Source organism: Gopherus evgoodei, chromosome 5 (assembly GCF_007399415.2).
Source record: "Gopherus evgoodei ecotype Sinaloan lineage chromosome 5, rGopEvg1_v1.p, whole genome shotgun sequence".
Lineage (NCBI taxonomy): Eukaryota > Metazoa > Chordata > Testudines > Testudinidae > Gopherus > Gopherus evgoodei.
The window spans coordinates 7,234,223-7,257,031 of NC_044326.1; the positions used below are offsets into that span (position 1 = coordinate 7,234,223).

Genomic DNA, 22,809 nt, shown 5'->3' on the forward strand with positions numbered 1-22,809 from the left:
ACCTCTTTGAGATGGAGCCACCGTCTGGTTAATTCATGTATGTTATGTCTCCAAATTGTATTGAGTCTCTCATTTAGACTGTAAGCAATGTGGTCAGGGACTGTATTTTCTGTGTGCAGTATTGCAACAAACATACTGTTGACTCTTTTCAAATAAGACCCTTGTAGCCATTAGAGTTTGAAGTAACAGCAGGGTTTAAAGATTTTGCACCTGAACTATTGTGTGGTGTGTTATGCTCTGCGTTGGCAAGGCTAGCAAGAGAAATGAAGTACTTCAATTGTTAGATGATTTAGGTTTTTGAAAGGAATTGAATCAAATTTCTCATTTCATGGTTCAAGGAGCCAAATATATTACGTTCTGCTGGCTCTTTGCAAAAGTGCGGAAGTGTGAAGGTTGTTTTTAAAAAACAGCAGAGATGTATTCAACTCCAAGTTGCTTATTGTAATAATATTGCCCACTCTCAACTTTATCGTGATTCTCTCAATGGTCGGTGTTTTTCTTAAAGCTCCAGCTGCTGGAATTGGAAGGTTGCAAGAGAATTTTTTTTTTTAAACAAAAACAAAGGAGGCTTCCAGCCCCATGGTTGCAGAAGAAAGCCGGATAGCGGAAAGCTATTGCATCCTAAAAATACCAGAAGCAAATAAAAAGAGCCTAATATTTATTTTTAAAAAGCCATGAGATTCTTTTTAATAAAAATCAGTCTTGTGATGGGGGGGACTAGTGGGCGCTAATGATTTTTGAACTTTTAGGGGTTGGCAAAGTCAGGTGTGACCTCTGTTATTGGAAGCAGTTTATCTGATGCAAAAATAGTTTGGGTCCTTCAGATTTACTGGCCTGGATCATCTATTTGGATGGAAACCTAGGGAAGTGGACTTTGTGGGAGGAAATCCCCCAGTCCCTTCTTTTGGAGACTCGCCACATCATCCCTTTAGGGTAGGAGTTGGTATGGAAAAGGCTGCAGGGCCCACCCCAAACCTGCAAAATCCTGAGATCTACAGGAGGCTGGTTGTCCGTTTGGAGGCTTGTGCCTTACTCGACATTGGCTGTGGCACATGGGCTACGCTCCTAAACTCAGTCTCTCTCTTTCTCTCCTCTCACCTCAGTAACATGGCTCCATCAGAGCCTCCCTATTACCACAGCAGCCTCAAGAATCAATTTCCCCGTCTGTGAAGTGGGATGAAAATAACTGTCAAGTATCAGAGGGGGAGCCATGTTAGTCTGGATCTATAAAAAGCGACAAAGTTCTGTGCCACCTTAAAGACTAACGGACGTATTGGGGCATGAGCTTTCGTGAGTGCATCTGATGAAGGGGATATTCACCAATGAAAGCTTATGCTCCAATACGTCTGTTAGTCTATAAGGTGCCGCAGGACTCTTTATGAAAATAATTGTGTCTCACGGAAGGGTTACAGTGCATTGGACTATGTAAATTGCTATAGATGTGCTAACTGTTTATTTTTATTATTATTGCAAAGTCTGGATCTGAATGGCCCATTCAAAACAATTAGTTTTAAGTGCCTATCAGCACTGAATAAGGAGGTTAATCTTTTTAACAATACACGAGCCTTTAAACTGACACAACATTTCCTTCCTTTCTTTCAGTTGCATGAGTTTTTCAATGTTGGCAAGGGAATATTTGATGACATAGCACGAAGATTTCCAGTGTACGCTTTGGACTTCACTGACGGTAGGTTGGCCAATGTTTATAGAAGCACTGGCCTGCTTTTAATTCTTGTGATATGATGTCCTGTTTACAATATGAATTGAATATGTTCTTTGATATCTCTGTTGGCCCCTTTTACTTAAAAGAAAACCAGGATAAAACCTATAAATAATTTCTGAACGGACATGATTTAAGGTCTTGAGAAATTTGCAACATTCTCTTCTTAATGAAGATGTTTGTTTTAAGCTAAATTAATTCCCCATTAAATGGTATGTTGATGATTACGTTGATTTATTGTTGGTATCTGCAAAGGAACGTGAATCAAAATTTATCACAAACGAATCAGTTTTAATTGGTACAGTACATTCCCCTTCTGCTGCTGTCTGTGTAAGCCAGCCATCGCTATCCAGAGATGATGGGGGTGTTGAGCACTGTTACAAATTGAAGTTATGGACGTCTCAGCAGGATGTCTTTTACAAACAATGTGGTCTCATTAAGGTTCATAAGCAATATAGAGAAGCATAGGGCTATAAGCCAAACTAGTTGTTATACTAGGGTTTAACTACCTGGTTTTATTATAGTAGCGTCAATCATAATTTGTAAATGGTCATGAAATTGTATCCGGTATAATTGGCAGTAGGGTGACCACTGTTGGAATACTATGTCTGATTCTGGCATCCATAGTTCAAGAAGGACGTTGACACATTGGAGAGGGTTCAGAGAAGAGCCACGAGAATGATTAAAGGATTAGAAACCTGCCTTATAGTGATAGACTCGAAGAGCTCAACCTTCACTCTGTTAAGCTAAATAGATTAAGGGGTCACTTGGCTACAATCTGAATACCTATAGGGGGAACAAATATTTAATAATGTAGCAGTGAAAGATACAACGCGAACCAATGGCTAGAAGCTGATGCTAAACCAATTCAGGGGGCACATAAGGGGTACATTTTTAACAGAATTATTAACCATTGGAATAATTCATGGTGGATTCTCCATCACTGACAGTTTTTCAGCCAAGATTGGATGTTTTCCTAAAGGATCTGGTTTAGGAATTCTTTTGGGGAAGTTCTATGGCCTGTTTTATACAGAGGGGGGCAAACTAAATAATGGTTCCTTCTAATCTTGAAATCCTTTGAAAAAACACACATTTTTGGGAGTCTACAACTGTTGTAAAAACTGTCTCAGGACAGAACCTTGGCATGCAAAGCCTCCGACCAACAGCAATTTTTATATTCTATTCACTGGTTTTGAGATCTAGGAGTAATGGAAGTTTTAATTTATTACGTAAATTGATTTGGGGGTTCATCTAACTCCAAACAGCTCCACATGTTACAGTGAAAGTTACCAAATGATGTGTCCTGTTAGAAAAGGGTGGAGACTTCCTTACATTCCCATAGAGCCAATGTCCTAAAGTTTGCTGCCCCACAGGAAGCTCTGGCTTTCTACCAACAGGAGGGTCACAAAAGCTGATTGGTCATTGAAAAAATAATTTTTCAAATATATTTTGCAGTTTGTGAATGGCGCAAACTGGTGGAGCCAGATTTTGCAACCACAGGGCCGGTGGGTCGTTACTGATGAGCTGGGAGAGCAAGTCTGCTCCACACTCACCTGGCAGCAGCTGCTCCTGTCCAACAGGCAGGGCCCAGCTCCCCACTCCGGGCATTACAACCTGGTGCATGGAGTCGTAACAGTAGCACCATTCATGTTTGGCCCAGCCAGTCATGTGAGTCGGTGGCATTGCAATGTGGAACACAGAGTCTGGGTCACGGTGCTCCCATGTGTTGGGTCACAGCGCTCAGAGTGGGGAGCCAGGCAGTGGGAGCTCACTCTCCAGCCCCATATGAACATTGGTGTCATGCCCCTTCTTTTGTCTATTTTGTAATATACTTGAAAAGTCACTTTGAGGCAGGGCTGTCAGCCCCAAGCCTTCCCGTTAGCTCCCAACACTGTGGGCAAGGAACTTTTTGTCTTCTACATTGGCATTCTGTTGGGCTGAGTGAAATGGGTCTAGTTTCCTTTTATCCTCCATGTGCTCCCTACCCAGTTGTGCCTGAGTGCTGAAGGTGTCTCCAGGCTGTCTGTGACTACCATAAATGTTCAGCAGCAGCTAAGTGTTTACAAGGTGGTGAAAGGACAGAGTTTCAGTCTTCCCTAGGTTGATGCAAGTGGGGGCAAACCCTTAGAGCTCGATTTTCAGAGTGTATCATGTGAGCCAATTGTGGGCAAAGATGTGCAGAGAAAATTATTTTCATAAGTGGTGCTCAAGTGCCTAGTGCAGCTAAAATAAGTCATTTCTTTGCATATGTATTTTTGTGTTTGTCTGGTGGATGGGGAGATAATTTATCAGAGTTATGCCCCCAGCTCTATCTGTGACTTGCTGTGTGACCATGGGGAAGTCACTCCATCTCTCCACGCCTGGTTCCTCATGTGGTATTGTAAGGATAATATTAACATTAGTAAAGCCTGCGGAGTGCCTTGGATGGAAAGTGCTGGAAGAGTACTAGGCAGTGTGTAGCTTACTACAATGATCCATGCCTTTGTCACCTTAGGACTAGACTATAGCTGCTCACACTACCTGGGATGACTCAAGAGCTGCCCTGTAGCTGCATCAGGGTAGCACACAGATATTTGCAGGCAGGAACCCATCATCCTAATGCTCTCCGCTCTACATTTACTGAAAATTGAATTCTGAATACAATTCAAGATCCTTGTTCTCACATTAAGAACGTTGACTGGGCTCTGAACCCTGTTTTCCCAGACCCATCTCTCTCTCCTCGATACTGTGCTACGCTGCTCTGTGACATCAGCCAACAGATCCCACGTTTCTTTTGTGTTGGGCAGAACGGAGAGTTTTCAGTGGAAAAATTCCTAGGATGGAACTAGCTTTGGCAGGAGACCAAACTGAACCCAAATCTCTCCCTGCAGACCATGCTGCACATCACACCTCTTAAGTGAACTTTTCCCCAAAGCAGCCATATAACAGTGGCACCCAGCACTGACGGAATCTACCACTAGTCCCTATCACTGTGAAGAACTGGCCTAATAGAAGGAGCTAGAGCTGAGCCTTCAAGAGGTGGGGTGTGTGTGTGTATTTTTTTTCTTTTTGTGAGGGGCACAGAGACTACAACAGGGAATGCTATACAAATGTCTATAAATGAGAGCTAGGCAGAGTATGGAAATGCCGTTTTGTGAAGGATTTCAAAATTTGACTTGGTTCTAAATTGAAATGAAATTTGAAACATTTGAAATTCTGTGAAGAATTTTTTATTTTTTTAATTAATCATAACACTTTTTGATTTTGACTTTATTTTTATTCTACAAATTTTTTAAAAATTGAAATGTAAAGCGATTTTTAAAAAAATCGTTTTGTTGTGATTTTCTATATTGTCAGAATTTTTTTCTGAATTTTTCTCAAACAAAAGTTCACCAGAATGACACAGTTTTGCACAAGCATTTTGATTTCAATGGAACTGTGTTTTCTGGTGAGTTCTACTATAAATAAAGACTGTAGTATATTTTTGTAGTTTATGCTAAAAATCGGTGAAGAGCAGGAACACCACAAAAGAGGATGAGTTTAGGTAAGGACCTTTCCTTATTTTGTGTTTGTGAAGTACCTTGCTCATCACTAGCTCAAATAAGCAGAGAAGTTTTGTATGAGCAGTGGTCACAGCTGAAACTTGGTTCAATGATTCTCAGCACTGCACCATCAATATACTTAGCATTTATGACATAACATGAATGATGCAGTCTGTACAGAATGTAGGTGGAGGGGCTGAAATTCTTACAACAATGAAGAACGCAGTGGTATAATTCTTTAAGGATACATGGGATGAAAAATAGATGAGAAACAGTGAACATCTTCCACAAAGCACCAGGCTGGAAGGAGAACAAGGCCATGAAGCTTCTGAATCATCTCAGAGCGTCATGGTCCTGCAAATGGGGTATTTGAATGAGCCAAACTAAGAAACAGCCACAAGGTTCACATTACAGAGAAGGCATTGTTTTTACTGAGGAAGTAGAGAGAGCAGTCTGAGCAGAAGGCACAGTAGCAATGTATGAACGGACCAACAAGACCGACCATTAAATTGTCTTTTTGGAGTCTCATAACTGTGTGGGGGAAGGGGGGGGATTTTGCTGTCCTAGTGGCTTTGTGCTCACAGTGAAGATAAGGGAGCTGCTAGTGCTAGCTAAAGAAGAATGCTTTAGTTCATAAGAGGCTTGTGTTTTTGTGGCAGAAAGACTAGGGGTGAAATCCTAGCACCTTTGACGTCAATGGAACCAGGAAGTCACAGCAGGATTCTAGGGGTGTGTGTGATCTGTATAGAGTTTCTTTCTTGTCTGAAGCACTTGGGTTTGATGCACTTGAATTATGAAAACGACTGGGACACTTTAACTGTCCTTTAAAACTGGGAGTAAAATGAAATGTATGGTGAGCTATGAACTGTTGAGTTCTTGCAGTGTGGCTCATGGGATTTTGCTTGGTTTTTATAAACTTCAGTCCAGCAGCAGCAGTTATCTTTTAATAACTGTATTGATATATTTGAGTAACTCTCCTTGTGACTTACCAATATCATGTACAAAAATAATAGGGCCAAATACAGGATATCCCATTGCTGAACTTGTCCCTAAAAAAATTCTGAAGATTTTAGCTTAAATCATACAGATTTTGAAAAAACTGCTTGTTTTCCCAAAAAAACAAACAAAAAAACACAACCCAAAAATCCTGTTGTTTTTTCTTTTGATCATATGTGATTTACACATTCTCTGCATTCTTTTAAATGTTCTTCCATTCCTTCGGTATGTTTTTTTATGTATAATGGCTTTTTTTTTGGTTTGCTATTTTATTCTACCAGTGCAATACAAAGAGAACTTTGAAACAAATTGAAGATGTACAATGCTGATCAGTTAAATGAAAGTCAGTGCACTGAAGTAAGATACTGGTGTTCCTGGATTTTGTTCTGTGCAATAACAGTGACTCTCTATGTCCCTGTGATGATCCCTTTGCTTCCCATTGCTTCAGTTTCCTTATCTTATGGGATCTGAGATTAATTCTTGTCGACCCTATTCTTCCACCTTACTCATGTTAAGTAGGACCTGGGAATGGGCAACAGGGGATGGATCACTTGTTGATTCCCTGTTCTGTTCATTCCCTCTGAAGCACCTGACCTTGGCCAATGTCGGAAGATAGGATACTGGGCTAGATGGACCATTGGTCTGACCCAGTCTGGCTGTTCTTATGTTTTGACCTCACCATGCAAGTTTTGTTGAAATCAGTAGGATTGCCCTCGTAGGCCTTGATCCTGCACAACACTTAAGCATGCATGTAGCTTTGCTCAAGTGAACAGTCCTATTGAAGGACTACGGATGCATGTGTTTGTGTTTTGCGGGATCAGGGCTATAGTGAGGTACCGTAATGCTCACCAGGGTCAAGATGTTTATAAAGAACTTTTCAAGGTGGTAAGCTTTGTTTAAGTGCTATAGCTAATCTGACTTGTTGGAAAAGGGCGTTTTGCAAGCATGCAAAGTGCCTTAACTGACCAGTGCATCACCTAAGCCTGCAGCTCCCCATTGGTAAATACTCACATGCACTTAAATTGGTGACCACTCTCCTGAGCTGTCTGTCTGTTTTGCTCTCTTGCTTTAAGTGCTCAGTGGGTTTTGGCTTCCTAAAGCCCCATCTCTGGCTATGTTCAAGTGCCAAATTGTACAGATTCTCGACATTTCCATGCATAGCTTGGGCCCCTCTTGTTGAAAGTGAAACCTATTAAAATAATATGGATGTGTGTGAATTTACATCCTCCTAAGTGGACAGAAGTCTGCAGGAAATAATTAATAGCCAAAAGAAATACAAGATACTAAGTTGGTAGAATCCCCCTGAGCATTCTGTTTGTTTTCTCAAATTCAGTTTCCTGAACCTGTGTGTGTTTTCCCTTTACCCAAGAAAGAATCAGTTGAATATAGAGCGCTCCAGCTTAAAGAACGTGTTCTCATAAGCAGTCTTCCTTTAAGGAAAAAGAAATTCTTCATTCTGGCCATCTGTGCTCTTCAAGAATACAGAGCAGACTCACGTCTTCCTTTCACTTCTTGCTTTCACTCTTCCTGCAAATTATAGTGAAATTGTGGTGTTCTTAATTGGGATGGATCTGAGAAGTAGATCAGAAAGCCAGATCTAACCTAACAATTCATAATACAGTTCAAAAATCTCTCTAATGTGGCACTGCAGCATGAAGTGTGTATGTATTGCCCTTCTTTAGGAATGACTCAATGATATCATCTGACAAGTATTTTCCTAATTTAAACATGACTGATACTTTGTTTGCCTTGGGTTTAAAAGATGTGGCTTTGTCTATGAAGCACATCAGTGTAATTGAACTTTTCAGCTGACTTTATTCAATAGCTAATACAATGGGAAAGAAACACTTGCTTACTAATAGCTATACTCGCACATCTCCTAGAATGTCTCAAGTTTATTCAATAAATGTAAAATTAATAGGTCTAAGTGTGTCAGTCTCTGAGCCTTTTTATGAATTACGTTCTAAACATGAATATTCAAGTAATTTGAGGCCAACAATATGCTAATCTGTGCATTTTCCAGAAGATGCTATATGGTGGGGGGTTTTTTTTAATGTCAGATAGCAATTTTTTTTAACCTGAACACAGATAATTGAATATGTGGAAATGATAGAGCACAAAATTTAGAGCTATCATACAAATAAGCATTGTCGCTGGCAGTTTGAATTGTAGCTGTACCTTCATTTTAAGTCACAGCTTCTCTAACAGTCAAGCACTCAAATCTCACAGCTGGACTGCAAGTTGATTGTGCTGCAAATGTACACAGCCCAGTTGGAGGAAGGTAGCTTGTTTTTCCACTAGTTTTATTAGGCTGTTCCAAATGATATACTGTCATGATGCATCCTGCATTTTTTTCAGATGAAGTGGACTGGGTCAGTTTCTGGGCTGCAAATAAACCTGTTAGATCTCTCATCAGACATTGACTTAAAAGAAAAATGTCATTGTGATAAAAATTTGAAGTTAAAAATGCTAATTTTACACATGGTTTATTTGTACGTGCAGAAAAAAACAGCAGCTCAATGAATCTGCAGTGTTACTGTAGCTGTATGGGTTCCAGTACATTAGGCCATGTCTATACGTACAACTGAAGACCCTCTATGCCGACAGGACAAGCTCTCCCACCGACATAGCGCGGTGCACAGGAGCTCTTAACGTTGGTGTAATTTGTCGTTTGGAGGTGGAATATTCACACCTCTGAGCGACGAAAATTTTGCCGACAGAGGCTGTAGTAGACATGCCCTTGAGACACAAGGTGGGTGAGGTAATATCTTTTATTAGACCAACTGCTGTTGATGAGAGAGACAAGCTTCTGAGCTCTTCAGGCCTGGGACAGGTATATAGAGTGACACAGCTAAATACAAGGTGGAGCAGATTGTCTGGCGTAAGTAGTTAACACACATTCTAATCTAAGGAACCATTCAAGGTGAAGTGACCCATTAACACCCCTGCAGGCATAAGACAAAAAAACGGGGGTTAGCGGGTTACTGATTTGTTGTAATAAGCCAAAAATCAAGTGTATTTATTCTTAAGACCATGACTTTTAGTGTCTAGAAAGTTATGAATTTAAACTCCCAGGCTTTTTCTTTTGAAGGTTTCCTTTCAGGACAAGGACTGAGAGGTCAGATACCAAGTGATTGCTTTGTGAAAAGTGTTCGCCCACAAGTGATATAGTGTTTTTGTCTTATCTTTTTTTGTGAGAGTTCATTCAGTTGGTCCAATATAAGATATTACCTCCATCCACCTCGCCTTTTTACTATCTTGGGACCAACACAGCAAAAACAACACTGCGTATAACCTTAACATAGTCATTCTTGTATTGTATCACTTGTTTTTGTAAAAGTATCAAATCAAATAAACTGTGGTTTTTTCCCCCTGTGTATTAATTATTCAAGCCTATAACATTATCAGATTTCTGTCTGGGACAGTGTAGTTCCTGGTGCTTATTTTTCCTATCAAAGGCACTGTGACCTGAGAAGACAATTGATTAGCATGTTGAAACTAACAAAGGACAAATCACAAAATGTTCATATGCTTGATTTTTCGTTAAGAACCCCTAACATGTGGCTGCTACTTTGATCCTCCTCCAAGCTGTCCAGACTTCTTGGGTCTGGAAAATTAGGCTGCAAGTCTAACAAAAACATGTTTTCTCTTGAGATTTCCAGTATTTCCTGTTTCCGATGATGCTAGAACGTCTGTCTGCTAGAACAGCCAATCAGGTGGCATTTTGGCACTTCCGATTTCGGTCTGTTTTGATAAAGTTGCCCTAATTGTAAGCTCAACAGTAAAAAATATGTGAAAGTTGACAATGTTACAATAACCTATAACAACAAATGTTGATGGAAAAATAGGTCAAATTGTTTTCAATATTGAATGTTGTCAACAAATGCAAGAAAACCAGACAGAGAGACTAAATTAGTCCAAACAAAAAGGCAATGGTGATGTATTTCAAGGACTGTGTTAAGATCATGTTTGGTAAAACAAGAAGCTGTGGAACCAGAAATTAATGAGCCCAAATGGGTGTGTCAGGTATTGGGCCTAATTGGAGGACAAAATAATGAGGAGATGGGGTATTCCGCCCGTCACACTCTCTTTGGGTCCTGAAAGACATTTTTTGGAGGACGAAGTAAGGAAGAACAGACAAAGGCTACTGAAGCAGGCTTCACCATCATGGCTGCCAACCCCACTATTTCCTGGGAACCCTGGACCTTCATCATCCTGATTCTGAGATGTCCTGACTAGACCAAGCCAGAGAGATGGATTCAACCCTCCCAGTTCCAGATGAATCCCGAACACCAGCAGAGATAAAACAGGGTTGGACTTTAACAATAGCACGTACAACAGCGGCTCCAGCCCGTCTCAACTAACATCTTCTCTTTCCCCCACCAGGACAGTTATTACCATCTTTAAAACCACCTAAGAGACTGTCACTCAAGGGATTTTCCCCTGTAAAGACTCTCTCCAGGGAAAGGGGTATTGGTAAAATAAAAAGTCATACTCAATTTACATTTAACTGGTTTCCCTTCTTTTATTTATTTATTTTTTTTAAACCAAAGGTCAAATGGCTTTTTAATGCTGCGTTGGCTTAGGTACTAAGCAGGCTGAGGGGGCCTCTGTACCAAACCCCAAACCGTGTTTAATGCTTTTTAATGTTGGATAGTGATTGGATTTATGTTAATATCTTTGCGCCATATATTTCATCTAAATTAATACGAGTCCCAGATGGGAGTGCAGAAGTGCACTAAAATGAAAAATAACTTACCTTTTTTTTTAAAAAATTCAAGCCTCCAAATAAACCTTTGGTTTGAGGTTTGGTTTAGTTTATCCCAACTGGTTCAGCTTCCTTCACTTAAGTCACTTCCTTGGTCCCTAAGAAGTGTCTGTAAATAATTTCTAAATGAGAACAGAATGAAAAATCAAATATAGTTTGTAAATAACAAACAAAAAGCTCACCTCAACAGAAGTGGAATTTTCCTTAATGAAGGTAGATTTTCAGGTTGAAACACTGAACATTCTTTCATACCTATGTTCACTACTTACAGGTTATCTTCCATAGCTTGCCTTTGTACTATAACTGGGCATAAACACCATCAGGAATTGTATCTTTTAAATGGATGCAGATTACATCTCTAGTTTTTCGTTTTAGCAATTAAATTGTCACCAATAACTAAGGATCTGCATGACTGTCTTTGAGTGATGTTTTAATGCCATAGAATCGACTCTGCTGTTGATTATTAATACTGCTATTTTTGGTTTGTTTCAGGGATTATTGGGAATAACAAAGCCATAGGAAAATACATCACAACGATGATCTTTTTATATTTTGCCTGCCTCCTGCCATCCATTGCATTTGGTTCCCTAAATGATGAAAACACAAGAGGAGTTATTGGTGAGCTTACCAGTCTTTTTGGTTTAAAATCCTCTCTATCTGTAAATCAGGGTTGCTTTATGTCTGTTTGGGGGAAATAATGAAATAAGCAAGGTCTGGTGGAGAAGACGTCGGTAATGACTTCTTTTCCAGTAAAAATATGGATGGTTGTGCTCTGACCTCATTTGTCTTAATAGATTAGAAAAACAAATCTGTATCTATGTACAAACTTTTCTGGTATCCCTGGATGTATAGACAAGTACAGACCTAATCATTCTGCTCTGTGCTACCCATGTTGCAATGACACTAAAGGTAATCCTGTTCACAGGGTTGTAAGTCCACACATGCTTTGTGTTTGTACAACACCTAATGCAATGGGGCCCTGCTCCTGATTGGGGCTTGGGGTGGCTATTATAATACAAATAACTAGCCTGGTGGAAGACATTTGCTTACTCTTCTAGTATCACCCAACCTATCCCCGCCTTAGGCCTGATTCATCTTTGCACTGAGGCCCCTTGACACTGTGCTTATAATTCAGCAGCAGCTTAGTGTAGATGAGAATTCAGCCCTGTTTTGTCGTCTACTTATGTATGAAATATTGCTCCTTGTTTCACTTTAAAAGCATGGTTCTCAAACTATGGGGTGTGCCTCCCAAGGGAGGTGCAGGAATGTGTCAAGGAAAGTGCAAGCTGCATGTGTGTGGGGTTTTTTTGTTTTGTTTTGTTTTGTTTTGTGGTGGTGGTGGTGTTTTTTTCTTAAGTGCTCCAGCTGTCAGCCCTGGGCGGCTCGGACCATCAGCCCCAGGAGGCTAGGGCTCATGCAGAAGGACCATACACACCGGGGAGGCAGGGGGAAGGGATAAAGGGGACAACTGGAGCCCCGTTGCCTTGGGCTGACAGCCGGAACCTAAGTACCCGGGTTCTGGCTCTCCTCCCCTCTTCCCGCCCCCCCCAGCCCTCCAGGAGGCAGTGGCAGGTCTCCGACTGTCAGCCCCAGGGTGGCAGCAGTGAGGTTGGCAATGGGGAGCTAAGTCTGCTGTCTGCTGAAAAGTGATATTGACAAATGTCACTTTTCACATTGCCATCCTTACTTCTGCGCTGCTGCTGGTGTGGCACTGCCTTCCACACTGTGCACCCAGCCACGAGCCACGGCTCTCTGCTCTGCCTGGCCGGCGGTGGGTGTGTGTGTGGGTGTGTGTGTAAGGGGGGGTGCAAACAATTACAGATACAAAGAAGGGGGGTGCAATCAAATAAGTTTGAGACCCACTGATTTTAAAAAATCCCTCTGCTCCGCACATAAAAAGGCAATTGCCTAGGATCCCAAGTCTCCCTTTAGACTGTTAATGTAAGTTTGGTTATGTTCCATCGATTTGAATTCCCTAGTAATTTATTGTGCCCTTTGTGTGTTAACTGCTATCTGTGGGTAGGCCTCTGTTTGAATAGTCTTGTTTTCAGTATGTGCTGTTAGTGCCTAGCATTCACGACTTGGGTGGTTTACATTAGCGCAATAACAATCTTGCTGATCACTAAAGAGGGGCGGCTCCAGGCACCAGCGCACCAAGTGCGTGCCTGGGGCAGCAAGTCAGGCTGCCTTAGGTGGCATGCCTGGGGGAGGTCCGCTGGTCTCGCAGCTTTGGTGGGAATTTGGCTGCGGGTATGCCAAAGGCACGGGACCGGCGGACCTCCCAAAGGCATGCCACTGAATCCGCATTACCAGCGGACCTCCCGTAGGCATGCCACCGAAAGCCACCTGACTGCTATGCTTGGGGCGGCAAAATACATAGAGCCGCCCCTGTCACTAAGGGCATGTGTACGTTGATTCGGGCTCACAGGGCTCAGGCTTAGGGGCTGTTTAATTGTGGTTTGGACCTTCAGGCTCGGGCTGGAGCCTGGACTCTGGGACCCTCCCTCTTCGTGGGACCCTCCAGAGCCCAGGCTCCTGCCTGAGCCAATTGCAGTGTAGCCAGACCCTTAGTAGGAAGTGCATTTGTAAATACGTGGGCTTAAAAAATACACTTTTTTTTCATTATTTTTAGATGTGCAGAAGACAATTGTTGGCCAGTGTATCGGTGGACTTCTTTATGCTCTGTTTTCAGGGCAGCCGCTAGTTGTACTCTTAACCACAGCTCCTTTAGCCTTGTACATCAATGGTAAGTTTACCAAAGCATATTGCGGATGGAGGAGAACATACTGCACTCGGAATCGGTGAGATGGCACTCTCTGAGAGCCTTGCCTTCCTTAGAGCTGCACTAACTAAATCTATCGTAGGCGTACAGCTACACAAAGCTACACATTACAGACCTGCTTTCAGCCCTGCAAAAGCGATCTGAGGACGGTTGTTTCACTGAGATTTCTAATAGAATAATTTTAAATTAAAAAAAAAATACAGGTTTTGGTTTTTTTAATGAGAATAAAATTGAATGTCCATGGGATGTTTTTTGTTCTCACTTAGAAATAAATATTTGTATGCATTGAGGATCAGGAACTGCAATATGCATCCTGAATATATAGTCCTGATGAGGTGTGATGAGTGGATTTTCAGTAACAGTGACAGTAGTCCTATTTTTTTTATAGCTGAAGGTACAGGGGTAAGTTGGATCCACCAGTATTTGCATTATAGGTCCAATAAGTCAAATTATAGTGGGGTGACTTGGTGGCTTAGCTCTCCACTATAGAGACTTACTGCTTTGCTACCTTCAAAAGAGCCCTCCCCCCCCCCAATCATTCTTTAAATATTGGTACTGACATTATGTTAATACTTTTGACCGGTCCTCTGCTTATGATGTGCTACCAGTGCTCGTTTAACAAGAACCAATGGAATGTTCAGATGTGCTGTATCAGATTTGGTTACACGGTACCTAGAAAATTCAACAGCAGCCAGATGGTCAAGATATGTAATGCAGGACCTCTCTCTCTCTCCTTTCCTTTCCTTTCCTGTGGGCGTTAAACCTCCCTTTAGATTTGGAACAGTCGATAGAATCGAAACTATTGCCCGTTCATTGCATTTGAACAAATTAGTGTTTTAGCCAAATACAAGTTATTGGTAACTGGATGGGTAACTGGATGAAATTTAATGGCCTGTGACATACAGGTCAGACTTGGTGATCTAATGGTCCCTTGTGACCTCAAACTCTATAAACCTGAATGGTTTAGCTATAAAATCTTAAACGTGAATCCACCACTGAATGTGTTACTGTTGTTGCAGTGATCCGAGGGATCTGTGATGACTACAGCTTGGATTTTAGTGCTTTCTACGCCTGGATTGGACTGTGGAACAGTTTTTTTCTTGTGCTGTATTCTCTCTTTAACTTCAGTCTTGTAATGAAGCTCTTTAAAAGGTACCTCTTGCTTTTTTTCAAGGGAAGCCCCATTTTGATTATATTATTCAGCAAATAGAAAATCATATGTTCTAGAAGTTCCTAATTGTGAACTTGCTATTAAATCTATGGGCTTGTCTACATGAACAATTAGTTTGCAGCAAGCTGAGGTATGAATTGCCATGGACTGATTTTCGGTGTGGACCTTGCTGATGTGCATTATCCGTTCATTAATGAGCTTTGATCTAGTCCTGTTTCAAAGAGGACTGGATCAAAGTATATTAATGAACTGTTAATATGCATCAGCAGAGTCTGCAGGGACTGTTTGTCTTCTGCAGGCTGGTGCACTCTGAATTCGTACCCCCACTTTCAGTAAGCTAAATGTCATGTAAACAAGATGTGTGTTACAACACTAGAATACTCTCAACTGAGAATGTATAGTTTTGGTTTTGGACAGCATGTGCTCATTCCAGTTTTTAGTACTTCTGTTTGCAAGATGTTTTCAAGACTTGTTAGTTTATCACCCAAATGAGTGTTTAACTAAAATCTGTGCACTTGCCTCATAAAATAACAAGTATATTAATATATTGGGGGGTATTCAGACTTTGTCACTCTGACCATATTAATCCATGGGAGATTTTTTTTTTAGATCAACAGAAGAAATCATTGCACTTTTTATATCCATCACATTTGTGCTTGATGCACTCAAAGGGATTACTAAAGGTAAGCACTGAAAGAAGGTGGTGGTTTTCAGTTCTGATCCATACTTGATTTTGCTGTACAAAAGAAAATAACTAGGTTCCAACCTTAAATGCAGTTTCTTTTCAATGCCAAGCATGCTGTTGAACTCCCAGCAAAATGGGATTTGCAGTATACACAGCATTTGTTGTCTATTAAGTATTCATTAAGAGTCTTCAGTTTTTCTAAACTGTGTTGATGGGAGGATGATTCATGACAAGGTTTTATTTTGGATGTGTAGGCTGTATTATAGACACTCTTGTTTCAGTTGTTCTGTTAGGATCAGAGACTAAAATCGAAAGGAGAAGGTGCAATTTAATGACACTGTAGAAATTTTTGCTTCCTGCCACCCACATACATTTTTCTGAACCATATTGTTTTTCTTTCAAAGCCCTGTTCAACAAAAATTCGCCTTTTAGATTCATTTTAGATTCATCCTCCCTTCCACCATCAGTAGCGCAGTGAACTTTTGGGGCAATTGGAGCATAACAGGGGAGGGAAAAAAACATAACCCTTTGAGTAAGCAACCTGGGTTCTGGGGCCCATGTCAGTTGTGCTGGGCTATGTGAAAGCTGGTCCTTGCAGTCTGTGCCTGGGCTGAAGGGATGTAAAATGCAGAATGCTCTAAAGTGTTGTGCTCCAGCTGCCCTTTGTAGATCCTGCTGGTGCACTCTAAAAGGTACCTAGAGCCCGTTAACATAGCCGTGTTTGAAACGGGACGTCCTCAATGAGAACTAGGTACCGTTTAGATTGCGCCATGTGGAGCAGGTTGAGCCCAGCCCCTCTGAAAATCACCTCCAGCCAGACCTTAACTGCGCAGTGCCCCAGCGCCCTCTATACACGAGGCATCATGAGACTGCTGGGTAACCCTCTGCCTGTGGCCATATATGAAGAGAGACCCACACAGATGACTTCAGAATGAGCTGCCATACTAGTCCAGCTCTCTTAAAGGGAAACATACAGGTTTGCAGCAAATGCCTGTCAGGATGCACCTAAAGGAAGCATTTCTGGTCTCTCTGCCAAACCGGTCACAGTGCATGGTTTCTGTGCTGCACACCTCTGCAGTGTTTGATCTTGGGTAAGAGTAACAAAGCTCCCGCAGCCTTTACCTTCACCAGACGCAGGCAACAGGATGAGGCATGAACAAGATAGAATCATAGAATGTCAGGGTTGGAAGGGACCTCAGGAGGTCATCTAGTCCAACCCCCTGCTCAAAGCAGGACCAGCACTCACTAAATCATCCCAGCCAGGGCTTTGTCAAGGTGAGCCTTAAGAACCTATGAGGATGGAGATTTCACCACCTCCCTAGGGAACGCATTGCAGTGCTTCACCACCCTCCTCGTGAAAAAGATGAAATCTCCTTGCAGAAACTGCATGCTAAAGGCAGTGTTCCTTTTGCTTTGCCTTGAAAGCACTTTGACTGAGGGATTAGCTAATGTTACTACCCTTCCTCCTCCCCCCCACCTTTTTTTTTCTTCTGATACTAACAGGGCGAAAGGGGTTTTGAGTTCTGTTGCCTTGAATCCTTTATAATTAAGTTGGTCCCATGGTGTGATTTGTAGTTCTTAGAACCTGCAGGCTCTGCTCTTTATTGCACACTCAAAAACAACTTAAAAAAAATATTATTCAGGCTGCAAAATGAAGCACTGAAAAGTTAGGGAATGCCAGAATTAGGGTTGCTTGAGCAATGTTAATTCAGCCCCTTGTGCATATGCATTGTGATAGTCTTCAACTGCATGACCACAGACTACTTTTTCAATAGGCCCCCAGCCTCATTCAGAGCACAGGATGGGTTGTGCTCACTCAAAGATCAGCTCTTCTGTATTTTTTTTCTCCTCATTGTACAATGTGTGGCCCCAGGCCTTATTTACTGCACACTATTCAGCCTGCTCTGCAGACCGAATTACTAATTTGCCATTTTCTATGGTGCTGATAACAGTAGTTAGAGTGCTTCACAAGCATTAATTAAAGAGTTCTATCCTCATTTTACAGATGAGAAACTGAGGCACAGAGAGATTGAGGTCCTAAGTATCCACTATTTTGGGGTCCCCAATTTCATGCCTAGGACCTGATTTTTCAGAGTACTTAGCATTTTACAGCATTTCTGTGTTCAAAGCTCAGCTCCCATTGATGTCCATTGCAGCTGTGAGCACTCAGCGCTTCTGCAAATCGGACTCTAGCATCTCGGGCTGATCACCCAGAAAATGAGGACCATGCAGTTAGTGATCACCAGTGGAATGTTTGGTTGTAAGTGAGTTGACTAGTATCACACAGAAACTCTGACAGATGCAGGGATAGACTCCAGTTCGATGCAGGACACCCTTGAGACCTGTACAACACTCGTCCCCATCAAAAATAAAACAAAAACCCAACCACCTCTGCTCCTTGAACTAATGGAGTAACTGATAGTAGTAGCTGTCATCCTCTATGTGGATCAGAACTAAAGGGGATTCATGGATATTTGCTGACAGCAGAGGAATGAGGAGTTATGAATCCTAGGTTCCATTCCAGGTGGTGGGGGGAAGTGATCTAATGGGCACAGACTCTTCTGCCCTTTTTGTCCTCTCCAACCTGTCCTTGTCCTACTGTCTCTCTCCCATCCCTTGATCTCCATCCCCTCACCCAACCAGTCCCAGTCTCCACTCCTCAGGCTTCGCATCCCAAGCCAGTCTCCTTGCCCAGTAAATTCCAGTCTCACCCCTTTGGACTTTCCCTCCTCACCAGCTCCTCATCCAATCTGTCTCTTCCCAGCCTCCAGTCATCCCCTCTTCTGACCACATTCCCCATCCCTGCTTGCTTCCAGTCCCAGTCTGAGCTCCGCATCCAATCTGTGCTGTTATCCACTCAGTTTCTTGTCCAGTGTCTTTGCCCAGCCAATACCATTTCTCCCCCTGCAAACTGGCTCCTCCCCGTGGAATACACTGATAGATACTCCCAGTCTCCTTGGCCAGCTGCTCCCAGTTCCAGTCTGCCATCCCAGCCCACTGGTTCTCTCTCTCTTCCTCTTTGTTTTCTGTTTCAATCTCCAACCCCACCCCACTCCCAACTCTCCCTGCCAGGGCAGGATGACGGAGCGGCTCCGGAAATGGACAGGACTACTCTGTTACCTTTCCCTTCAAGGGAGGGCTCTGGTACTCAATCAACTAGTCCTGTCCATCCTCTGGTACTGGCTCAACACCCTGGTCCCGGCCCCGGGCTTCCTGGCCGACCTCCAGACGGCGATTCTGGAGTTCTTTTGGCCAGGGACGCACTGGGTCTCTGCAGGGGTCCTCCACCTGCCCCTGGAGGAGGAGGGAGGGCAGAGTCTGAAGTGCCTGTGCACTCAGGTCCATGTCTTCTGCCTGCAGAAGCTCCTTTATGGTGCAGGGAGTCTGGCATGGAGAGTACTGGCACATGCCTTCCTGCGCTGTTTTCGAGGGCTCCGATATGACCAGCAGGTCTTTTATCTCAATCTGAGAGATCTTCTGCGAGACCTCTCCAGGCTGCCGGTCTTCTACCAGGACCTCCTCTGGACCAGGAAACTGTTCTCAGCGACCATGTCCATGGTGGCCACCGAGGGGGCAGATCTCCTCGCGGAGCCCCTGCTACACAACCCCCAGCTCCATGTGCAGGTGGCGGAGTCCTCCTCGGTGTGTCAGAGGTTGGTCTTGGCAGAAGTCACCAGAGTCGGAGACCTCCTAGATTATGACCGGGGAGACTAGCTGGATCCCCTGACGCTCGCTTGGCGTATGGGACTCTCTAGGCCTTGTACTTCCCGGCGCATACTTCAGGAGGTGAGGGCTGCTTTGCCGCCCACTGCTCGAGCCAACCTCGACCGGGTCCTGCACAAGGGCACGCCTTGCTCACCCTCCACCCCAGGCCCTCCAGACCTTTTCACTGGGCACTTGCCCCATGGACCCAACTGCCCCCTGCCCCGTCCCTTCTCTGTGAGCCAACTGCACAACTTGTAGCCAGTCTGCTTCCAGACAGCACCACGGAAGCATCTATACACGCTCATGCTCCACACGCTTCACTTCCTCACCCTCGTGTCCTGCCCCGACACAAAGTGACGGGACCTCCTGCCACCTCTAGAGGATGAGAGGCCCCAGTGGGCCAGCCTGTACTCCACCCTGGTCCTGAGGCCCGCTGGGGATATCAGCTGGCGGCTCCTTCACAGAGTTTTGAGCACAGCATGTATTTGGTGTGGTCTACCCCTGTATCGGACACCTGCCCCTTCTGCAGCATGAGGGAGACTCTGGTGCACGTTTACTTGGAAGGTGTCAGGTTGTAGCCCCTATTCCAGCTCCTCACGAATATTCTGTTACATTTCTGACTGCACTTTTCCCCTCACTACCTTCTTTATGCACTCCCTATCCGTGGCCCCACAAAGTCACGGGACCTCCTGGCCAGCCTCCTCCTGGCCCTAGCTAAAATGGCCATCTATAAAACCAGGGAGAGGAGGTTGGCCTATGGAGACTCCTGTGACTGTGGGGCCTGTTTCCGATCCTCTCTCCGTTGACGTATCCGGGCAGAGTTCCTCTGGGCAGCATCTACTGGCTCCCTTGATGCCTTTGAGGAGCAGTGGGTGCTGTCTGGGTTCTCTGCTTGGTGTCCCCATCAGGCTCCCTTCTTTTAATCCTTTGACTGCACTCCTGTCCCTGTTTCATTAGTTGTCCCCTGGTCCCAATCTACTCCCCCTGCTTCCTCCCTTGCAGGTCTGTGTCTTTTTCCTTCTGTGTTCAAAGCAGGCGGCTTCCTTCTCCATGTTGTCTGGTTTCAGCAGGGGACAAGGGCATTGACAGTAAAGGAAAGGCATGCTCCCTGCTCTCAAGTTGAATGCCTGGCCCAGAGCAGCCCAGAACTAGAATTGCAAGAAAAGCCCTGCTCACCCCCTGGCTGAAGCATTCCCAACCCAGACAGAATCTTCAGGGAATTTTATACACAAAGCAGAAACAAATTTCAACTTAGCACGTGTGAACTGCAGTTTTTAAATGGCTTATAACTTGGCCAAATTTATCTATGTACAGCCTGTTACACTCTTCCAAATATCTGTCTCCCCGTTTCCTTGGATATTTAGGTTCACCATTGCTATGCCTCCTTTGAGATGGGTTGGTTTTACTACAATATGGAAAAGCCACACGTGTGTCTAGTATACCATATTGAATGTTGGAAGGGTGTGGGCAGAATCACTGAAATGAGGTTTTCACAGACCCTTTTGATCCTTTGTAAATTCTCCTGTAGACTGACTGAGTGATGATACCCAGGGGTTATGAGAGGCTGCATGGACTCAAGACTACAGAACCTGGATCCAGGGGCTCCAAAGTTCTAATCCTGACTCCTGCTTGCTCTATAACCCCAGCAAAACACTTGACCTTTCTATGTCAGTTTTTGCCTACCTTATTATTGACGGACAGTCAGAATCATGGAATATCAGGGTTGGAAGGGACCTCAGGAGGTCATCCAGTCCAACCCCCTGCTCAAAGCAGGACCAATCCCAACTAAATCATCCCAGACAGGGCTTTGTCAAGCCTGACCTTAAAAACCTCCAAGGATGGAGATTGCACCACCTTCCTAGGTAACCCTTTCCAGTGCTTCACCACCCTCCTAGTGAAAAAGTTTTTCCTAATATCCAACCTGAACCTCTCCCACTGCAACTAGAGACCATTACTCCTTGTTCTGTCATCAGGTACCACTGAGAACAGTCTAGATCTATCCTCTTTGGAACCCCCTTTCAGGTAGTTGAAAGCAGCTATCAAATCGCCCCTCATTCTTCTCTCCTGCAGACTAAACAACCCCAGTTCCCTCAGCGTCTCTTCATAAGTCATGTGTCCCAACCCACTAATCATTTTTGTTGCCTTCCGCTGGACTCTTTCCAATTTTTCCACATCCTTCTTGTAGTGTGGGGCCCAAAACTGGACACAGTACTCCAATAGTCATGTGGCTAGGGAGATCAGAAGGGTGAGATCAGAAGATTTCTGCATGCTGTCAGGTTGCATAACACATCAGCTGGCCAGACAATACGCTGCTATGCCATTCCTACTACCTTAAAAGCATTGCATTGGGATGCACTGCTCCCAAGGAAAATGACATTTGTTCCTTAATTTGCTAAGCCATGTTGCTTTTATATATGCTTTGCAAGGTATCTTTAAATACGCAGGAAATGAGGGAGAGAGGTATTATCACACATGGTCATTCAAACACATGCATTCTTTTTGCTATCCTAGTGACAGTTGTTTTCAACTCATGGCCCAACCACCTGAGCCATGCTTCTGTTTGATCTTGACATTTGCACTCTTCAGGAAACGGTTTTGTAACAGCTGAAGCAAACAACAAAGATGAACTAGAGGGAACAAAGGAACTAGAAATTAAACTGCCTTCTAGGACAGTTCAGTTTAAAGTATACAACCTGCTAGTTTAAAGTTTCACAACAGCAGCCGTGTTAGTCTGTATCCACAAAAAGAACAGGAGGACTTGTGGCACCTTAGAAACTAACAAATTTATTTCAGCATAAGCTTTTGTGGGCTACAGCTCACTTCTTCGGATGCTGTGTTCCATTCTATGCATCCAAAGAAGTGAGCTGTAGCCCACGAAAGCTTATGCTGAAATAAATTTGTTAGTCTCTAAGGTGCCACAAGTCCTCCTGTTCTAGTTTAAAGTGTTTGCAGAAATTCAATAGAGAAAAGAACTCGGCTGTTCTGTAGTGTCTCTGGAAAGACTGCTTAGCATACAGCAGCTGAATATTAAACACTAAATCCTTGTTACATGGCAGACTGATCTATCCAACTGCCAATCATTCCAATCAGAACACACATTACAATAAGTAATGAAAAATCAGCTGCATTTCCCCAACATTTCATCCAAAGTGAATACATATAATCTGACTGCTACATTTAAGTAAAATGTGAAGTGACACAAATCAGTAACAGTCTTGAAATTTATTTTAAGATCTATGCTCAATTCTAAACCTACTCTGTGTTCAGGTATTACTGTAGTGCCGAATGTGAAATCACGTACTGTTCCCAGAACATTTATGGTAACTAGACCAACAGGATGACTTAAAATATCAGCATTATTTTGAATTTCTTGGCCTTTTTTTTCTTTTTGGATCTGAACCTTATCAGTAGTCATCAAAACAGAGTGTTTATTTCCTAACAGACAGTTGGGAATAACTGAG

At 43.2% G+C, this 22,809-nt stretch overlaps 1 protein-coding gene across 7 annotated transcripts in view; it reads left to right on the forward strand.

Annotated features, from left to right (window-relative positions):
- Positions 1-22,809, forward strand: part of SLC4A11 (solute carrier family 4 member 11) — a 196,855-nt gene that overhangs the window by 127,334 nt on the left and 46,712 nt on the right. For all 7 annotated transcript variants that reach the window (XR_004000528.1, XR_004000525.1, XR_004000527.1 and 4 more), the window contains exons 9-13: positions 1,603-1,687; positions 11,498-11,623; positions 13,638-13,751; positions 14,807-14,939; positions 15,568-15,641. Coding sequence is in view for 2 of the 7 variants with exons in the window: in XM_030563594.1 (XP_030419454.1) it covers positions 1,603-1,687; positions 11,498-11,623; positions 13,638-13,751; positions 14,807-14,939; positions 15,568-15,641 (532 nt within the window). In the remaining 5 variants the exon portion in view is untranslated. The remainder of the gene's footprint in view (positions 1-1,602; positions 1,688-11,497; positions 11,624-13,637; positions 13,752-14,806; positions 14,940-15,567; positions 15,642-22,809) is intronic.